Source organism: Parus major, chromosome Z (assembly GCF_001522545.3).
Source record: "Parus major isolate Abel chromosome Z, Parus_major1.1, whole genome shotgun sequence".
In the NCBI taxonomy this organism is placed as follows: Eukaryota; Metazoa; Chordata; class Aves; order Passeriformes; family Paridae; genus Parus; species Parus major.
Genome location: NC_031799.1, coordinates 26,332,971 through 26,349,169, shown reverse-complemented (window position 1 = coordinate 26,349,169; position 16,199 = coordinate 26,332,971). Strand labels below are relative to the sequence as shown.

At 33.4% G+C, this 16,199-nt stretch overlaps 1 protein-coding gene across 6 annotated transcripts in view; it reads left to right on the top strand.

Moving 5' to 3' along the window:
- Nucleotides 1-15,874, top strand: part of RFX3 (regulatory factor X3) — a 108,414-nt gene extending 92,540 nt beyond the window's left edge. For 4 of the 6 annotated variants that reach the window (XM_015653181.2, XM_015653182.3, XM_015653183.3 and 1 more), the window contains 6 exons: nt 2,713-2,810; nt 3,074-3,223; nt 4,683-4,891; nt 5,854-6,007; nt 8,062-8,104; nt 9,008-15,874. In XM_015653181.2, coding sequence (XP_015508667.1) covers nt 2,713-2,810; nt 3,074-3,223; nt 4,683-4,891; nt 5,854-6,007; nt 8,062-8,104; nt 9,008-9,246 — 893 coding nt within the window. In that variant the 3' untranslated portion in view covers nt 9,247-15,874. The remainder of the gene's footprint in view (nt 1-2,712; nt 2,811-3,073; nt 3,224-4,682; nt 4,892-5,853; nt 6,008-8,061; nt 8,105-9,007) is intronic. The other 2 variants (XR_004495603.1, XM_033511420.1) reach the window with 2 other exon arrangements.
- Nucleotides 15,875-16,199: the final 325 nt, after the last annotated feature.

Here is a 16,199-nt window from a genome sequence, read left to right as displayed (position 1 = left end):
ATTCTCACTTGCAAAAGCAAGTTAATTTCTGAATAAAAAGGTAATGCAGACACAGTTTTTCATCAAACCTGTTCCTCTCCTTCTCAGTTGTTTTTCCTGCAAAGCCTGGCAGTCTCTAGACAGCTGCTTAAATGACATTATGCTGTCTTTCTGCCTTGCTTCATAAGGTGCATTGGACATTGCCAGTACAGGATTTCAAGAAAATGGGACGAAATCAATTAATATCAATAACTAGATGCATCATGTCCTTTTCATGCTATTTCCTTCTTTCTAGAATTACCAGTCATATTTAAATAATTAATACCTACTGTGTTATTGGAAATGATTATCGGACTATTGGGTTCAAATACATTATCTGATGCCTGGACAAATTCATTCCAAGAGACTTCTGCCTCTTTTTTGTGAACAGTCCAGTGGTTTTCTGCTTAGAATTGCACTCACTGGCAATTTGGAAGACCGCTAACATATTTTCTTGCTTTACCCTTTAGGGCCAGCTAACTAAATGGCTTTATTAAGCAGCTTTCCTTTAATGATGGGCCATCTAAGGTTCTTCTTCACTATTAAATGGTTAAAATCTTACAATTTAATTCCTGCTTTTGAATAAAAGCATCTCCAGTCATTACAAGACACTGAGATAATGGATTAAGGTTGAATACAACAAAAATGCAGCTGGATGAAGCAGACAAATTCATCATCCTCTGTGGGAAAATAGTAGTTTGTAGGAAAGTTTGCACTCAGTAGAGGAGCTGGGACTGTAAATGCTTCATTAAAGGCATGTTTATGTTTTTTTTAAATAAATGGAAAGATAGCAGCAGCTGCTGCTCAAAACAGGGAAAAATATTAATTTGAAAGGGGCTTGAAGAAAGCATAATTTTTCAAAAGGTTTTTTTTTTGTTTAGATCTTCAGTGTTTTTTCTTTTAGACAAGTCCTATTGTTGATACATATTACTGGAGCAGAAAAAATAGGCTGTTGAGGAAAAAAATGGTTTTATTTTTAACCTCTGTATTAAATTTGTCAGCTGAAATATTTCGCAGCCACAGAATGTGAAGAATTGCTGTGTATAAAACAACAAAATTCCTTTCCCTGACAAAGGTGAAATGCTGCTTTATTCCTTTGAGTCGGGAATAAAGACCATAATTATCTAACGTCCTTGACAATAGACAAGAGCTATTATGTTTTAGAATGGACATCTTGCATCTTCACACGTGGCAGAATGGCCAGTAACAAATTTGCTTGTGAGTTAGTTTCCATGATAGGTGGAGAATTTATGCAAAATAGACTTCCACACCATATTACACAATTCCAGACAGACAAAACATTAAAGTACTGGAAAGACTGTAGAGCTCAGTTTTGTACAAGTCAGAGGGGTTTTGGTTTAGAAATTAAGCTTTTTAGGTATATATGCAAATCAACTTTCAGCCATTGCCACATCATTTCGTGTGTGACTAGTAACAGTTAATGATTTAGGCCATTTACTTTGCATCATGCTTATCATGCAACAATCCTCTGGAAGGGTTCAGATGAACTCCAAGGAATTCAAGAAGTTCAAGGATGTAGGTATGGTTATGGTTTTGGTAATGGCTAAATGTATACATACGGATATGAGAAAATGTATGTTTAATATATCTCCAAAGTTCATTTGAAATTCCTGGTGGTTCTATACAGTAGTGATGCCTGATTAGCTACTTTAGCTATTTTATTTTTTCAGAACTTGGAATTCCTTTAATTTGTTTATTTTTCTTTCTAGTTAAAGGCCTTTCTTAAGGCCTGAGCTGCTTTTCCATATTTATTTTTAAAGGACATCAGCATTGCAGTGATGCAAATAATTTTGTAACATATGTATACTTGGGTAAAAAGGAGTAATGAGAACACCAGAAGTGAAAAAGCAGTAATATTTTTATTAAATGTCTAAGTACCATTCATACAGAATTTATGTATATTACTTCCATCTTGTCTGATAGTTAAAAAAATGTGGGTGAATACATAGTCAGTAAGTGCACAGAAATAATTTACAAAGCAGCACAAGTGAGGTAGGGGATTGGCAGTTGAAGGAAAAAGCTGCTTCTTCATGTGTAAACCTTAAAGGAGAAAAAAACCTGATACCATAAGAGGGCTCAGCTAACACAGATACTTTGTAAAATGAAATTGTGGTAATTTGAAATTATAAAATTTCACTTACTAAAATTATTAAAATTTCACTTTCTGTCAGTGAAACACACTCCTGTATCTTGCTTATTGATGGTATCCTTAAGTACTGCATGTGAATGGAATTTATTCTTTAAAACTGAATTAAGCAGCACTACAACATAGTTTAAGATTTCTTTGGACTTAGGGAAAACTGCAGTTCTCCTGTAAGTGGATTTATCCCCAGACTTTTGTTTTTTAAAATAGGTGCTTAGGTAAAATGGAAAGCTGAAAGTTTGTGATGGGAAATTCCACCACAACTGCTTCAATTTGTGGTGTTCTTGTATAGGAGTGCCCAAAACAATACTGCAAATTCGCAAACAAGTCACAACTGCTTATTAAACCAAAACTAAAATCATTATTGTGTAATCTTTATCTCAGTTAGGCATTTCTAACCTAGACTAGATTTGTCTAGTAAGTAAACGCAGCAGACCTGAAAGTTGTGTACAAGAGTTCTGAGGATGTAAAACATTTCAAGACAGGTACACTGCTTTCTTTTCATTCTGTTTTTATTCTCCAATGCGCAGGTGCCTTGACCCAAGCCATTCGCAATTTTGCAAAAAGCCTTGAAGGTTGGCTTTCAAATGCCATGAACAATATTCCACAGAGGATGATACAAACCAAGGTAGATGAAACTTGAAGTACTATTCTTGCAGTGGCAAATCAAGTGGGCAATAGCATTTTCAAGGAGATGCATTTTAACTTTAATGCTAAATTTCATGTTTAGCATCAAGCATCAAATAATGGGAGAGGCAATAACATTATTTGATCTGCTACATAATATAATATAAATATGACAGTCCATTAATATACACCATTGAGATGGAAGCCAATCTGTAGAATTACTCTGCGGAGTACAATATTTAAAAATAATTAATTTCTTCATAGGTTGCCGCTGTAAGTGCCTTTGCCCAGACTCTGCGAAGATACACATCTCTTAATCACCTGGCTCAAGCAGCTCGTGCTGTGCTTCAAAATACTTCACAAATCAACCAGATGCTCAATGATCTCAACCGTGTTGATTTTGCCAATGTTCAGGTAAAATTTAGTTTTGAATAGCAGGGGGTTTTTAAGTGTTACTTTGTCTGTGATTTTTGAACATCATTGTCAGGCATCATTCTATCAAGAATGTCAAGCGCTAATATTTTGTTCATTCATATATGTAGTGACTCAGTCCAAATGTGACAGCTTACACTTTAGGAAGATAAGAGCTCAGAACCATTACCTGGTTTCCATTTACTCTCTTGAAATGCACATATTCTTCCAACTTCTATGCAAATGTAGAGCAGATACTTTCTTGGATTCACCACGAATCGTGGCTTACTAATAGCAAAAATGGTATTTTAGGATTTGATCGCAGTAGCGTATCTTCTGAATTTCTCTTAAAGTTATTAAATGCATTGTGTTTTCAATAGAGACTGTCTCTATTATTTAAAACCCTATACATTAGTATATTTTTTCTACCTTGCTCTGCCTGAATTTACAAGATCTCCTGAACACTCCTGAATAATAGATTAGATTAGTATGGTTAACCTATAGAGCATAAATGAATGTTTTTACTAAGCTTAATTTCTCTACGTGTTTTTGCTTGTCTGAGGAAAAATAATTTTGTCCTTTTAGCTAGTAAAGTGAAAAATTCCAATTCCTGGTAGTTCTCTGTTTCTCTTCATTGTGAACAAGTATTTACTTGCTAACACACTTAACAGGAATCTAGTCAAAAGTTCTTGACCAAAGATAGAATATATTAAGTACAGTAATATGTTGACATGGATACAGAGTCTGTGAATGAGATGTTAACTTGGCACATGACAGCTAGAGTTTAAATGGAAATGGCTTGCAGTTAGTGAGCTGTCATTTTTTCTCATTTTCTGAATTGAAAAGTTAGCTTTATTTAAACTTGGTAACACTGACTAAATTGCTGATTACTATATGCATAATGTGTTTCTCCACTTGTGTGCAGCTTATGTTGTCTTTAAGTAATGTGTAATCTATTACTGCACAGAATCAGCAAACAATCCTTGTTTGCATACAAATTTTCTTTTATATAAAGATGTAACAGGATTTGCCTTTAAGCTTAACTTCTTCAGAATAAAAGGAATGTTGCATTTGATTTCTTGCTACTTTTATTACTTTAGTCCCCTGCATTTGACACTTCTTCCTGTCAGAAAAAAATTACAAGATATAAGTATTTCACCAGAAAAATTACAAAAGTAGAAGCCTTTTTTCACAAATTAATGTGGGAAACAGGAAACCTTTGTTGTTTTCATTGTTTGTTCTAATTACTTCATTTGATGTCTGGTTTTTTTGCTATGCTTTTCCCAGCTACTTGCTTTCAACAAAATTACAGTAGATGTAAAATAAAAACCACTTCTTAGTCTGTCTAGTAAGTGGGTCCAATCTCTTTCACCCGTTGAAAAGCTTAACCTTTGAGATACAATCACATTGTGTGCTTTGGCTTATGTATTGTCAATTCAAGAATTGCCATGTGCTGTAACAGGAGCAGGCTTCCTGGGTGTGCCAGTGTGATGACAACATGGTTCAGAGACTGGAAACAGATTTCAAGATGACTCTTCAACAGCAGAGCACTCTGGAGCAGTGGGCTGCCTGGCTGGATAATGTAATGATGCAAGCATTGAAACCATATGAAGGAAGACCCAGCTTTCCTAAAGCAGCACGGCAATTTCTGTTAAAATGGTCTTTCTACAGGTAGTATTTAATAGATTTTAAAACATTCTAACTGTTCTATTAATTGATGAATTGTGCATTGTACTGAAGTTGATAAATCTAATATCAAACAGTGGCTTGGTACATCATGAAAAACATGGGGTTTTTTTCAGTGGACTTCTGTTACTAACATTGAACTCAAGGCTATCAGCAAATTAACAGGGACCTAAATGGCCCTTGTTTATTGATTTAAAAGCCATCTGAAAATGAATAAAGGTGTAATTTTGTCCAGAGTTCGAAACATATTATGAATTGTTTTGGTTAAAAAACTACACAGTCATCAAGTCACTGTTTTTAGTATTACTTATTAAAACATTGTGGCATCAATGTTTATTAGATAAGAAAGGCAAAAGCTGTTTTTAATATATGAAAAGAACATTAAGACAAGCATTCCATGTTAGCTGCTTATTGAAACAGTTATCAGAGTAAACCTTGTTCTTTGAACCTGACTGTAGCAACTGCTTGCTGAAGATACGAAGATATAATATGAACACACAAGCCTATTGTTTTTGAATTCTAGGATTCAAAGCTTTTTAAATTCTGGCAATTAAAAGCATTGCCCTGGAAAGTTTGACACAAGAGACACTATTTAAGCAATACTTTCTTTAAAATCAAATAATTTTCTTGCCATTTTAGTTGTTTAATTTTTCGACAAAGTTTTTTCAAGTTTTACACTTGCTGAATTAGGGGTAGTTATGCATAGGTCAATACCAAAACCAATCCAGTCTGGTTATTTCTTATGTGGTGTCCAACAGTATCTTCAGAGAAAGGAGAGAAGCAAACAATTGCCCTTTCCTGGTCATCCCTTTAAATCAGACATTTAAGGATAATGTTGCTTTTGAGAATATTGGTTTTGAGGTGAAATGTCTGTCTACATGGATAAATGTTAAAATGGCTGTGACATATAATACATAAACATATATATATTTTTTATTTTCAAATAGCTCAATGGTGATTCGGGATTTAACCTTGCGCAGTGCTGCTAGCTTTGGCTCTTTTCATCTGATCCGCTTGCTATACGATGAATACATGTTTTACTTAGTAGAACATCGTGTTGCTCAGGCAACAGGAGAGACACCTATTGCAGTTATGGGAGAGGTAAGATAATTGTAAGAGACTAGACTGATAGATTTAGTGATGAATTGGAGAAAGTGTTTCTGCACATATTTAAGTGTGTTTGTGGAATGGTAGGCCAATAGAGTAAGTTACAAATATATACAGTGGTTTCAAATTTGTTTCACTGGTTCATTGTAAGAATACTAAAATCACACTGAATTCTTAAAATCAATTATTTCTAAATGAACTTGCTCTTTTATGAATCTGCACACAGATTCATGTGCATAGTTTGAAGCATGTTGATCAACCCACAGCCATTTTCCACTTTTTGAAATCCAAACATTTTATGTGAAAATAAAAAAGAGCATAGTAATAGGAAAACGTTACTTCTGCGGATATGTTTACATGCATTTGCATGCATAATTCCCACACAAAATGTATGCCCTCTTTGACATATGAAAGCTGGTTTACACGCAGAATTTTGGCTGTACGGAATTTTGGCCGTTCACATACCAGTGCAGACATACATAGAGATTTGCAACGCATTTCAAAGACAATTGGTTTAAAAAGCAGATCTAGAGTCTCAATTCATAACTCTTTTTTTATACTCAGCTATGGTATCTGCAGGGCAAAGTTTCTCTTATCTTCTTCCTTTCAGTAGTTCATCTGACCTTTTCTTTTGAGTAAGAAAGTAAGGAAAGCCTGAACTGTTCCCAAACAGTAATGCTTCAAAGGTGCTGGAAAATGGATATATTTGAAAATATGCTAAATTGTTAATAGGACAGATTTGTTACATTTTCGCACTTGCAAGTCACTCTATCGTGTTCTGTGTTACCTATAAATTACAGGTAATTTTGTCAGTTAAGTTGTCATCCTTCCCACAAGATATATTGATAGACTTACCAAATATTATAAAGATATTATATACTTTCAAGGGAAGTTGGATAATGTCTCATCTTGCTTTGTCAAATTTTTTATATCATGTGTCATGACATGTTTCAGAAAAATTAAATAATGTTTCTACTTAGTAGAAGGACCCACCATCAGTGTACATGCTCTTACATTTCTTGCCTTACATTTGCAGAAGGTACTGCACAAGTATGCAGGTACTACATTCTTGTTGTCTCAGAAGACTTTAAAATGTTAGGCATAAATGTAGCACAGGGCCTTCCACAAAGTTTATGAGACTGAAGGTGGAAATACTGTGAGGAAATAAGTACTGCAGAATTTTTGGAGGTGAGGGCAGAAGTAATGCATGAAATGCATGTCTTCTTACATTTCTGTGTGTTCAATGGCTGAAATAAAATGAGGAAGATTACTGTCCAACAAGCACTTTAAAACAGTATAAACTGGTTGCAGCTGAGAAAAGCATTCTGATACTTTTCCCTTCCTCTTCTTCCACCCGTGGACACAGGTATCGGCAAAATTCTTCTGAAAAAGACTGGTATCATCATTTATAAGTTAGAAATGTATCTATCTAAACAATGTTTAGATATCCATTGGTGGCATTTTATTCTTCCAAATTTTACACAAAAGAAACGGAGGAAGGAAAGGGAAGAAGGTTTCTAACTTACATGCTGCTTCTTTTAAAAGAAAATTTTGAAGTAAATCAGTTACCAAGTTACAAACCCCTTCTCAGCAGTGCCATTCATCTGCCTTACAGGTGGATTAACAACACTGTGACATGCTTCATTTTTGTTCCAGCACAATTAAACTGGTGCCTGGGAAAATTTAAAGGAGTTTTTTGTTGTAATGTTGGCAGTTCAGAATGAATATCCAATATAATTTATGGCTTTATAAAACACAGAAATAGTTCACTTGAAACAACAAAGGCCCTGAGGAAGCAATCTTTAAAAAAGGTTGGTCTTCTCCATTCTAATTTTTGAGGGTTTACTTAGTGATAATTGTCTTAATAAGCACAAGACTGAAATGGAATGGGAAATTGCTCTGCTATGGATGTGGCTGCAGCTAAGATCATGCATTTGAATGAATGCAACCATCAAACCAGTGGAGCACAGATTCCCTACATCATAGATATTCTAAGTCCTCATTTCCTTAAGACTGTGTCCATTTTTTTTTTATTGTTTATTTTACAGTTTGGTGATTTAAATGCTGTGTCCCCGGGAAATATGGATAAAGGTAAGCATTTTAGTGTCTCCAGGGTGTAATTCTATGTAGAGCTAATGTGTCTCTGAACAAAATAAATCCTTATGTTTCAAAAACACAGTCAAACAGAATTTAGAGCTGTATCCTTCTTTAAAGTACATGTATATGATTAATGGATACACTGATATAATACAATAGCTATGTATATAATATGCCACATGTCATAATGACTGCAATACTGTAGGTTTGTTCTACAATAATAATTTAAAGATGCTTATTGTTGTCACAAAGAAATATTCCAATTTTTATGCAAATTTTGTTAAATCTAATAGGATGGAGGAGGGTAACAGCTGTGGGAAGAAAGACAAGAGTATGCTTATGGATGTTGAACTGCAGTGAATGTTTCACTAAGTCAGGAAGCAGAATTGTATGCAGGTAGTCAGGGGAAAATTAGTTCCTTATATTCTCTTTATGCCCTATTTTGACATGCATTCTTGTACTGACTGCTTGAGTGATTTGCGGTGATTTGACCTCAGAACACCCAACTAGTGAGTATAAGAATGTTTGCCAAAATTTGGGGTTAAGTGACCACAACTCTCCTCACCTCAGTTTCCATATCTATCCCTAAAAGTAGCAACTTTTGCTCATCATGTTTAGGAAAGGAGGCATTTTCCAATAAGAAGTTAACATTGTTTGTTAGACCTTTTGAGATAGCAGGGGGTTTTTTCACATCAGAAGTGTGTAGCTCAAGTGATCAAACCTGAATCTGTTTGTCTATTTGAGATAACAGCTGACTTTTTTCCATTAAAATTTTAATTTTCAGTTTGTGCTTTATCAGATTGCTCCCCTGTATTTCAACTATTATTTCCAAAATAAAGAGCCTTGTATTAGAAACTTCTCACTTTGTGGTAGTTACATGCTGGTTTGTTTGTGCAGATGAGGGCAGCGAAGTTGAAAGTGAAATAGATGAAGAGCTGGATGAAAGTGGAGAGCCACAAGCTAAGAGAGAGAAAACTGAGCTAAACCAGGCATTCCAGGTGGGCTGCATGCAGCCAGTGCTTGAGAGTGGAGTCCAGCAGAACCTCCTGAACCCAATTCATAATGAGCACATTGTTGCAACTACTCAGACTATCAGACAATGCAGTGCTACTGGAAATACATATACTGCAGTCTAATGTGAAACTTCCCCTGGCCTCCAACACACGCCCCATTGCATTAGCTGTTTAGGTTTAATATGAAAAAGAAAAAAAAAGAATAAGTCCGAAGGTTGACTGTTGTCAAATGTAACTGTTCTGATCATTATTTTGTTGGAGTTGTTAAATGGAATGGGTGTATGTATTTTGCCAGGTCTGTTTAGAAAAATTTAGAAAAAATTTTTGTAAACGAAATCATTCTACATTGGCCACTCAATATGAAGAGGTTTCTTTGTATCAAATGCAAGGAAGATTTTTGCAAAGTTTAATGTTAATGTTTTGTCCTCTTATAATAATTTAATTTTTTTTCATAGTTTAAAAAAATATTTTAATGTTAATTATTAGTTATGCTGATTTCATATAGATAGGTTTTTAATTAGATGCACTTCTGTGAAATATCAAAAGAACTATTTTCTTTGATTTACACTGGAGGCATACTTATTTGACAGCAGATGTATCAAATTTGTTATAAAAGGTGCTTTTCTTCGTACTACGAGAAGACACTATTTTGATAAAATTGTGAGTATTCAGGGGGATTTTTTTGTAATAATGCTGGAGGGTTGAGAAGATCTCCTAGTTTCTTCCTGTGAGGAAGAAGCTGTTTAAGTGACAGAATTGTATCAGAATGTGGTAATCTGAATGGCATAAATGTACCTAATTATTTGAACGTGATGTAAACAATGCAAGCTTCATTTATAATCAACAGTTTCAGATATTATTTGCATACCAGTTCCTCTGTTTTGAAGACTACTGATTCTGTATGTGAGGCCACTGAACTTTTGATTGTTCAGTGGCACTGCAGATGTTAGAAACTGAAGCTAAAAAGAAGTGACTTGATTATTGTTAATTTTAAGTGTATGTGCTACTTATGCTGAACTGGACATACAGGAAAACATTCCATTTGGATGACTTTCTTCTATTCCAGGTCTTTTCCTACTAGTGGTTCAATCTGCTGCTCTTAGAAAAGATGATTTATAGAATGCAAGGAATGTAGCAACCTGCATCATTTTCCTTTCAAAAACATTTCCTTGTTGTCAAAGTGGATTTAAATTTTTACAAAAATTAGACAAGGCAGTGTAACTGGCACACCTCACTTGTACTTATTCCCAATTGTGTAGAATTTGAATAGGTGGCTAGATGGACCATTGCCATTTAAGAATGTACATCAGGGATCATTGTACCTCGGCTATTACATGGTGCCTTAAACAGAACTGAAGCTAAGACTTAGTACTTTTTGTTATTCTTAACTCTTAAATTAATTCAACAAGGTGTGCCTGTCATTTTCAAATTCCCTAAGAAGTAAGGACAGGTTACACAGCCTTCAAAAGAATAAAAGGATTTTTTTATTATTAAATGATTTTAATATCCCTCTTAGAATGACAATAGACCTATTTTTTCTCGTTTCTAGCTGGATTTCACTTTAATAGAAATAAAATTTGCTTGGGAATTTGGAAAGCAAAACTAGCTTTAATACCAACTTCAAATGTCAAAATAGATTGACCATAGTCCCAAGCATGATTATATATTTTCTAAACCCTTGCCTACTTTTAATTTTAAAAACTAAAAAGAAATAAATGAGCAGGTACATAATGCAGTGCATGTTTTCAATTTCTATATTTTGTGGTGTATCAGCCAGATATTACATTTTAATGGTTAAATAATATCAGTTTATAGAAACCATATTAATTAACATAAAAGAACTCGAGTTTTTCTTCACAAACATTTCATTATGCAGACACATGAATTTGCTACACTAACATAGTGAAATTACATAAGAAAAAAAAAGCCAAAAAGTGAATGAGAACACAAAAAGATCAACTTTACAGGAAAGACTTTGTAAAAAAATTAGGATTCTTTTATTCTGGTTTATCTAGTGTGTCTGAAAATGACTTTAAAGTCATATATACCAAATGGGAGAAGAGCATGTAAAATGGAAGTGTATTTATAGGAAACGAGTTTGTTGCTAGAGTTTACATATGCTCCAAATACAGCTGCACATAAACTAAAATGTCCTAACACTATTGATGCACAAAAATAAATTTTAATTCCTTTGCAGAATTGTGAACCCATCCAGCTCATTCTGTGTTGGCATAATTCCTACTAATGTCAGTAGATGGCTTTTGCCTCAGTAAAAAGTAAAAGTGAGGTTTATATTCATTATTTCTAAACTCATAAATGCACTGAATCTCATTATAGATTTTGTTGTCACATATATCGCTCAGTGTGTCCTGATTTTTCCTTAGAAATCAGCACATCTGTACCCTTCACCAAAAATGCTAAAACTAAGCTGTGATAAATATTTACTCCCCTTCATTGTGCATTATAAGATGTTTACACGTAAAATAAAGTAAAATAATTCAACATTTTTTTAATTTTCAACTTTTTTTTAATACTGTAGTAGTTGTTTTAATTTTTGTGTTTGTTTGTGTTCTCTTATTCTTATTGTTTCTTGCTTTAATGTTGAATTTGTTGTTGCTGAGAAAAGAGTACAATTGTAAAAGGTAAATTAGATTGCTAAATATGTTGGGACTCAAGTCTTCTTTCATTATTTAGCTCTCCACTCCACTCAGTTGTTAACTGTCATAAAGTGAAAAAACAAAACTGAACAAAAATCTGAATACATGAAATGGAATGTATTTCATAGTTTCTGAAAACAAGGAATTATCAAGACAAATTGAAACTTTCACAGGTTCAGAAAACTGACTGGAGTCTGTATTCTTATGCTTAAATTCTAAAGATTTTACCAGATATTTTTAGAGCGACTATCTTATTATGTTGTAGTCTTACAGATTTGGGGGTCTTTTGTTTTGTTTTTACTGAAATTTCAATCAAACACTTAGATAAAACCTTTTGCACACTCTTGCTGTTTAATAGCTGGATTTTAGTAATCATTGAAGTAGAGAGATATGAATACCTCAGTGTGTATTCTGCAATGTGTAGCGTGCGGCTGCATTGCCACACCAGCTCTGAAGTCTGTTGTCAATGCTATGGAGCGGTGTAGCATGTGTCCACAGGGTAGGCATTATGAGAGTTGACATGATTTGTGTGTTTTATCTAACCTTGAGATGGAATCCAGAATAATTATTTTAGAGGCATTTCCCCCATTAGCACAAAATAGCACAGTGAAAAGTGTGGGGGAAGAGGTCTTGTTGAACTACCTTTTCAAAGCACAGGGCCCAATTTTCAAAAGTTTTGTATTTGTTAAAGTGTTTTGTTACATTTTCATCTTTCTTGTGGTAAATCAGTTTTCAACATATTTTTTCTTTTTTTTCATTTTTTTTTTTGCTTGTACTGTAGCATGCTCTAAGCACCTTCATTTTTAAAAAGTTCCATAAAAATTTGGGAAATAGATGTTAAATTATTTGCCTATGAAATGATTATTTACAGCATTACTGCCTTTAGTTCAAAAAAATAAGAAAATAATGTTCTGTCATTCAGGAATTCATAGGTCTATATACCCATTTAATTTAAAACGAGGTATTTTTAAATATCTGTAACACTTTTTGTTTTATCTTGTTTTCCCTAGAAGAAATGATCAGATATCTTTATCATTCTCACCATTGACATCTGCACTGTTCAGAAAAAAATCCATGTTAGAGATGCACTGCAATCCAATTCAGTTCAGAATGCTTTTACAAAACAAAACCAACCACTGAGAGCCATAAATGTGCTGACAAAAACCCCAGATTTATTAGTAATATAAGTATACAACAATCATTTCAGAGTTTAAAATACAAATTTGAGAGAGCAAGATGAATTTCTGAAAATTGGGCCCTTGTCACACTAACAGGACATGCTCTTTGTATACAGTTTAAAGCAAATTGATACATGGAATTCTAGTATCTCTGCTAATTTGTTTGGTGATTTAACACTGACAATGAAAACTGGAATAGAAGCATAAACACACAGTGCTTAGTTCTAGAATTAGGAAATTAATTTGATATAATGCCTTGCATTAACCCTTTGAGCATTGTAAGTAACATGATGGGAACAAAGATTTTTAGATAATTTAACTAGTCCACTGAGCATATACTCTGAAATAGTTTATAGTGTTGTAAAATTTTTTTTATTATGTCTAAAGTAAATAGATTGCATAAACTTGCATACAACATGGGGATTTTTTATTAATAGGGGGCTCAGTAGATGTAGGCAAAATATTCATTGCCATTGATACGTACTGTGTAATATAAAGCAGTACCTCAGCTCCCTGGTTTTCGTAACTGCATATATATATACAAAGAAAATCAAACATGATTCTACAGATATGAAGTTGTCTACTTTAAGATGCCTTTAGAAGATAAAGGTTTAGAAAATATATTCAGCTATTTTGAAAATTTCCTGAGATAGATTAGTGTTGGAATACTCTGGTACTGTAAAAGAGAAATCTTTAGGACTAAAAGAAGGTTTAGTAATAATAAATTTTGCAGAATATTTGATGTGTTTGCATTGAAATTTTTGGCAGTGTTTGTGAGAAACAGGAACAAAAAGTGCACAATTATGTTAATATTCCTTTTAAAACTCAGTCACTGCAATAATGACTAGCTAGAAGATGAAGGTATTTAATTAAATTTCACATATAAGGGTATAGTTTGGATGGCCCTTATTGAATGTCAGAATTTTAAAAGCAACCTAGAAATTGCACGAGCTAATATTTTTAAAAGCCCCTTTGTTCTTAAAATGACTGCTTACAGGAACAAGGGAACAAGTGTTAGCAAGTAAAGATTCTTTTAACTTAGAGATACTGATGCCACCTTACTAAGTGAGAATACAGTACATTTTTTACTGGTTTCTTGCAATATCAGTCAGCAAACACTAAAGCAGCTGGACTTAAATAAGTCCAGCTGAGGGCAAAGAAAAAGGGTATCATTTAAAGTTATTTAAGGGAATTGCGTCAGTAGTATAGTGCAAGTAAGTTGTAAACATTTTTAGTCAGTTCATGCAAATTAATGCATAATTAATTAACATAAATGCAATACTCAAAGGGTTTTAATTTAACAACTTTTTTTATTCATAATTTACTGTAAATGCTTCTGAGTTTGCATGCCTTGATCATTGCTGCTAGTGATTTTATGTGCCAGTAGACCTGAGTTTAATTTACCAGTTTAACTAAGAAATAGTAAAAGCCACTTACAAAGTGACTGCCTAGTGTTTGTTTGAAGTAAAAAATGCCTTAGTTTGAAAATGATCATTTTAACTCTTGTTTTATTCTGATTTTTTTCTCCTTTTCCTGTTGAAAAAAAAAATAAATAAATTGGCATTTTGGGATTGGAAGCCCTGAGTAGTTAAATATTTGGTAAGAATTGTTCTTGGAGATTGCTCATTAAGGCTGAAATTCATTGTAGAAAACAAGGCCCAGAAAAAAACTGTGGGCATCAAATGAGCCTCACTTAACACTAATTCAGGAAGAAGTTCTTTGTATGTTCTTAAGCACTTTCTTGGTTATGGTGCAAACATCTTACAGGAATTTTCAGTTCTAGATTAATATTGTTCTGAAATAATAAATGTTATTTTAGGAGGAATTTAGACTTCAGAGGAACAACCTTGAATGGATTGGTTTTTAACAGGAACTCAGTTCAATTCTTTTTGACTCACTGATACCAGCAAAAGCTTTTTACACAAAGAATATTTAATGGGTTCCCCAAGTAAAGTTTCCTTCCGTACAATATTAAAGTGACTGCCTTGTATTTAAACATTAAATACCCATCTTAAAGTAACCCAGTTAAGCAATTTAAAATATGTTGGGAAAATACCACTTTGTACCAAAGCAAGTTGCCCATTTTCACTCATATCCACTGAAAATTTGGATTTACAGTTAATAACCAATGAGGCTGTTAAAGAAACTTCGAGTGCCTTTTAAAAACTTGGAAAATTGTGCCTGAGGTGGTAAACTTTAATTAGGTTAATTCTAGAGCTACCAATCAGTAATTTTATCATCACTCAGGGCTTTCTTACCTTCTAGGAAACTTCCCTTGTTGCATTTATTTTATACACTATTTTTTTTAAGTGCCATCATTTAAATTTCACTTAGTAAGTGGCAGATTACATTATCCAGTCCCACAGCACAGAAACATCATAACACTAGGACATATTCAAACTCTTATTTTCCAGTTGACTGAATATATTATGTAAATGAGGTAAGCAACTTTTTGTAGATTGTATGTGTGAGATAATGTAATGTTCTTTTCCAGTTTTTGGGCTACAGTTGAATATACTTTTTAATTATTTAAAGAAGACATCTTTACAGAATAACGTGATGGTTTTTTTTGTATAATGTATTTGATTTTGTAAATACGTATTTCCTGATGTGATTTTTGTGACAAATGCTAAATCTTTTAGTATATAATGTCCTCTCAAAACTGGCAGGAGCTAAATAATAGTTTGTTGGCAATTTGTATTGTGTACTGTACAATAACTGGGGACCTTTTATAATTATAAAAATATATATTAACTTTTAGTGTGTTGTATAAAAAATGACTGGAACATACTAAAGACAGTAGGATTTTTCTGAATATTTCAGACTTGAACTCAGGCTAGCTTTCTTGTGTTTTTCAAAACAAAATTGTGTCTTGTCTTTTAAAATCAATAAATTTGTTTTCTTGTTACAAACATATCTGAATGGCTTCAGTTTTTATATAGCTAGATATTTTAGACTGTTGTACTGTTGATTTTGAGAGAAAAATTATTTCACTTACACCTTTGAAATGAGATCACTTTTTTTTTATTTAACAACAACAAAACTAAGTAACAATTGTGTCTCAGATGGCAAAAATTTTGAATCACAGAATCACAGAACTGCTAGGATTGGAAGGAACCTCTGAAGATCATCTAATCCATCCCACCCTGCCAAGGCAGGATCACCTATGAAGTGCCAGTTCAACTGAGTTGCTCTCATATTCCCAGTAAATAGAGACTGTAATGTATTTATTAATTTCAAT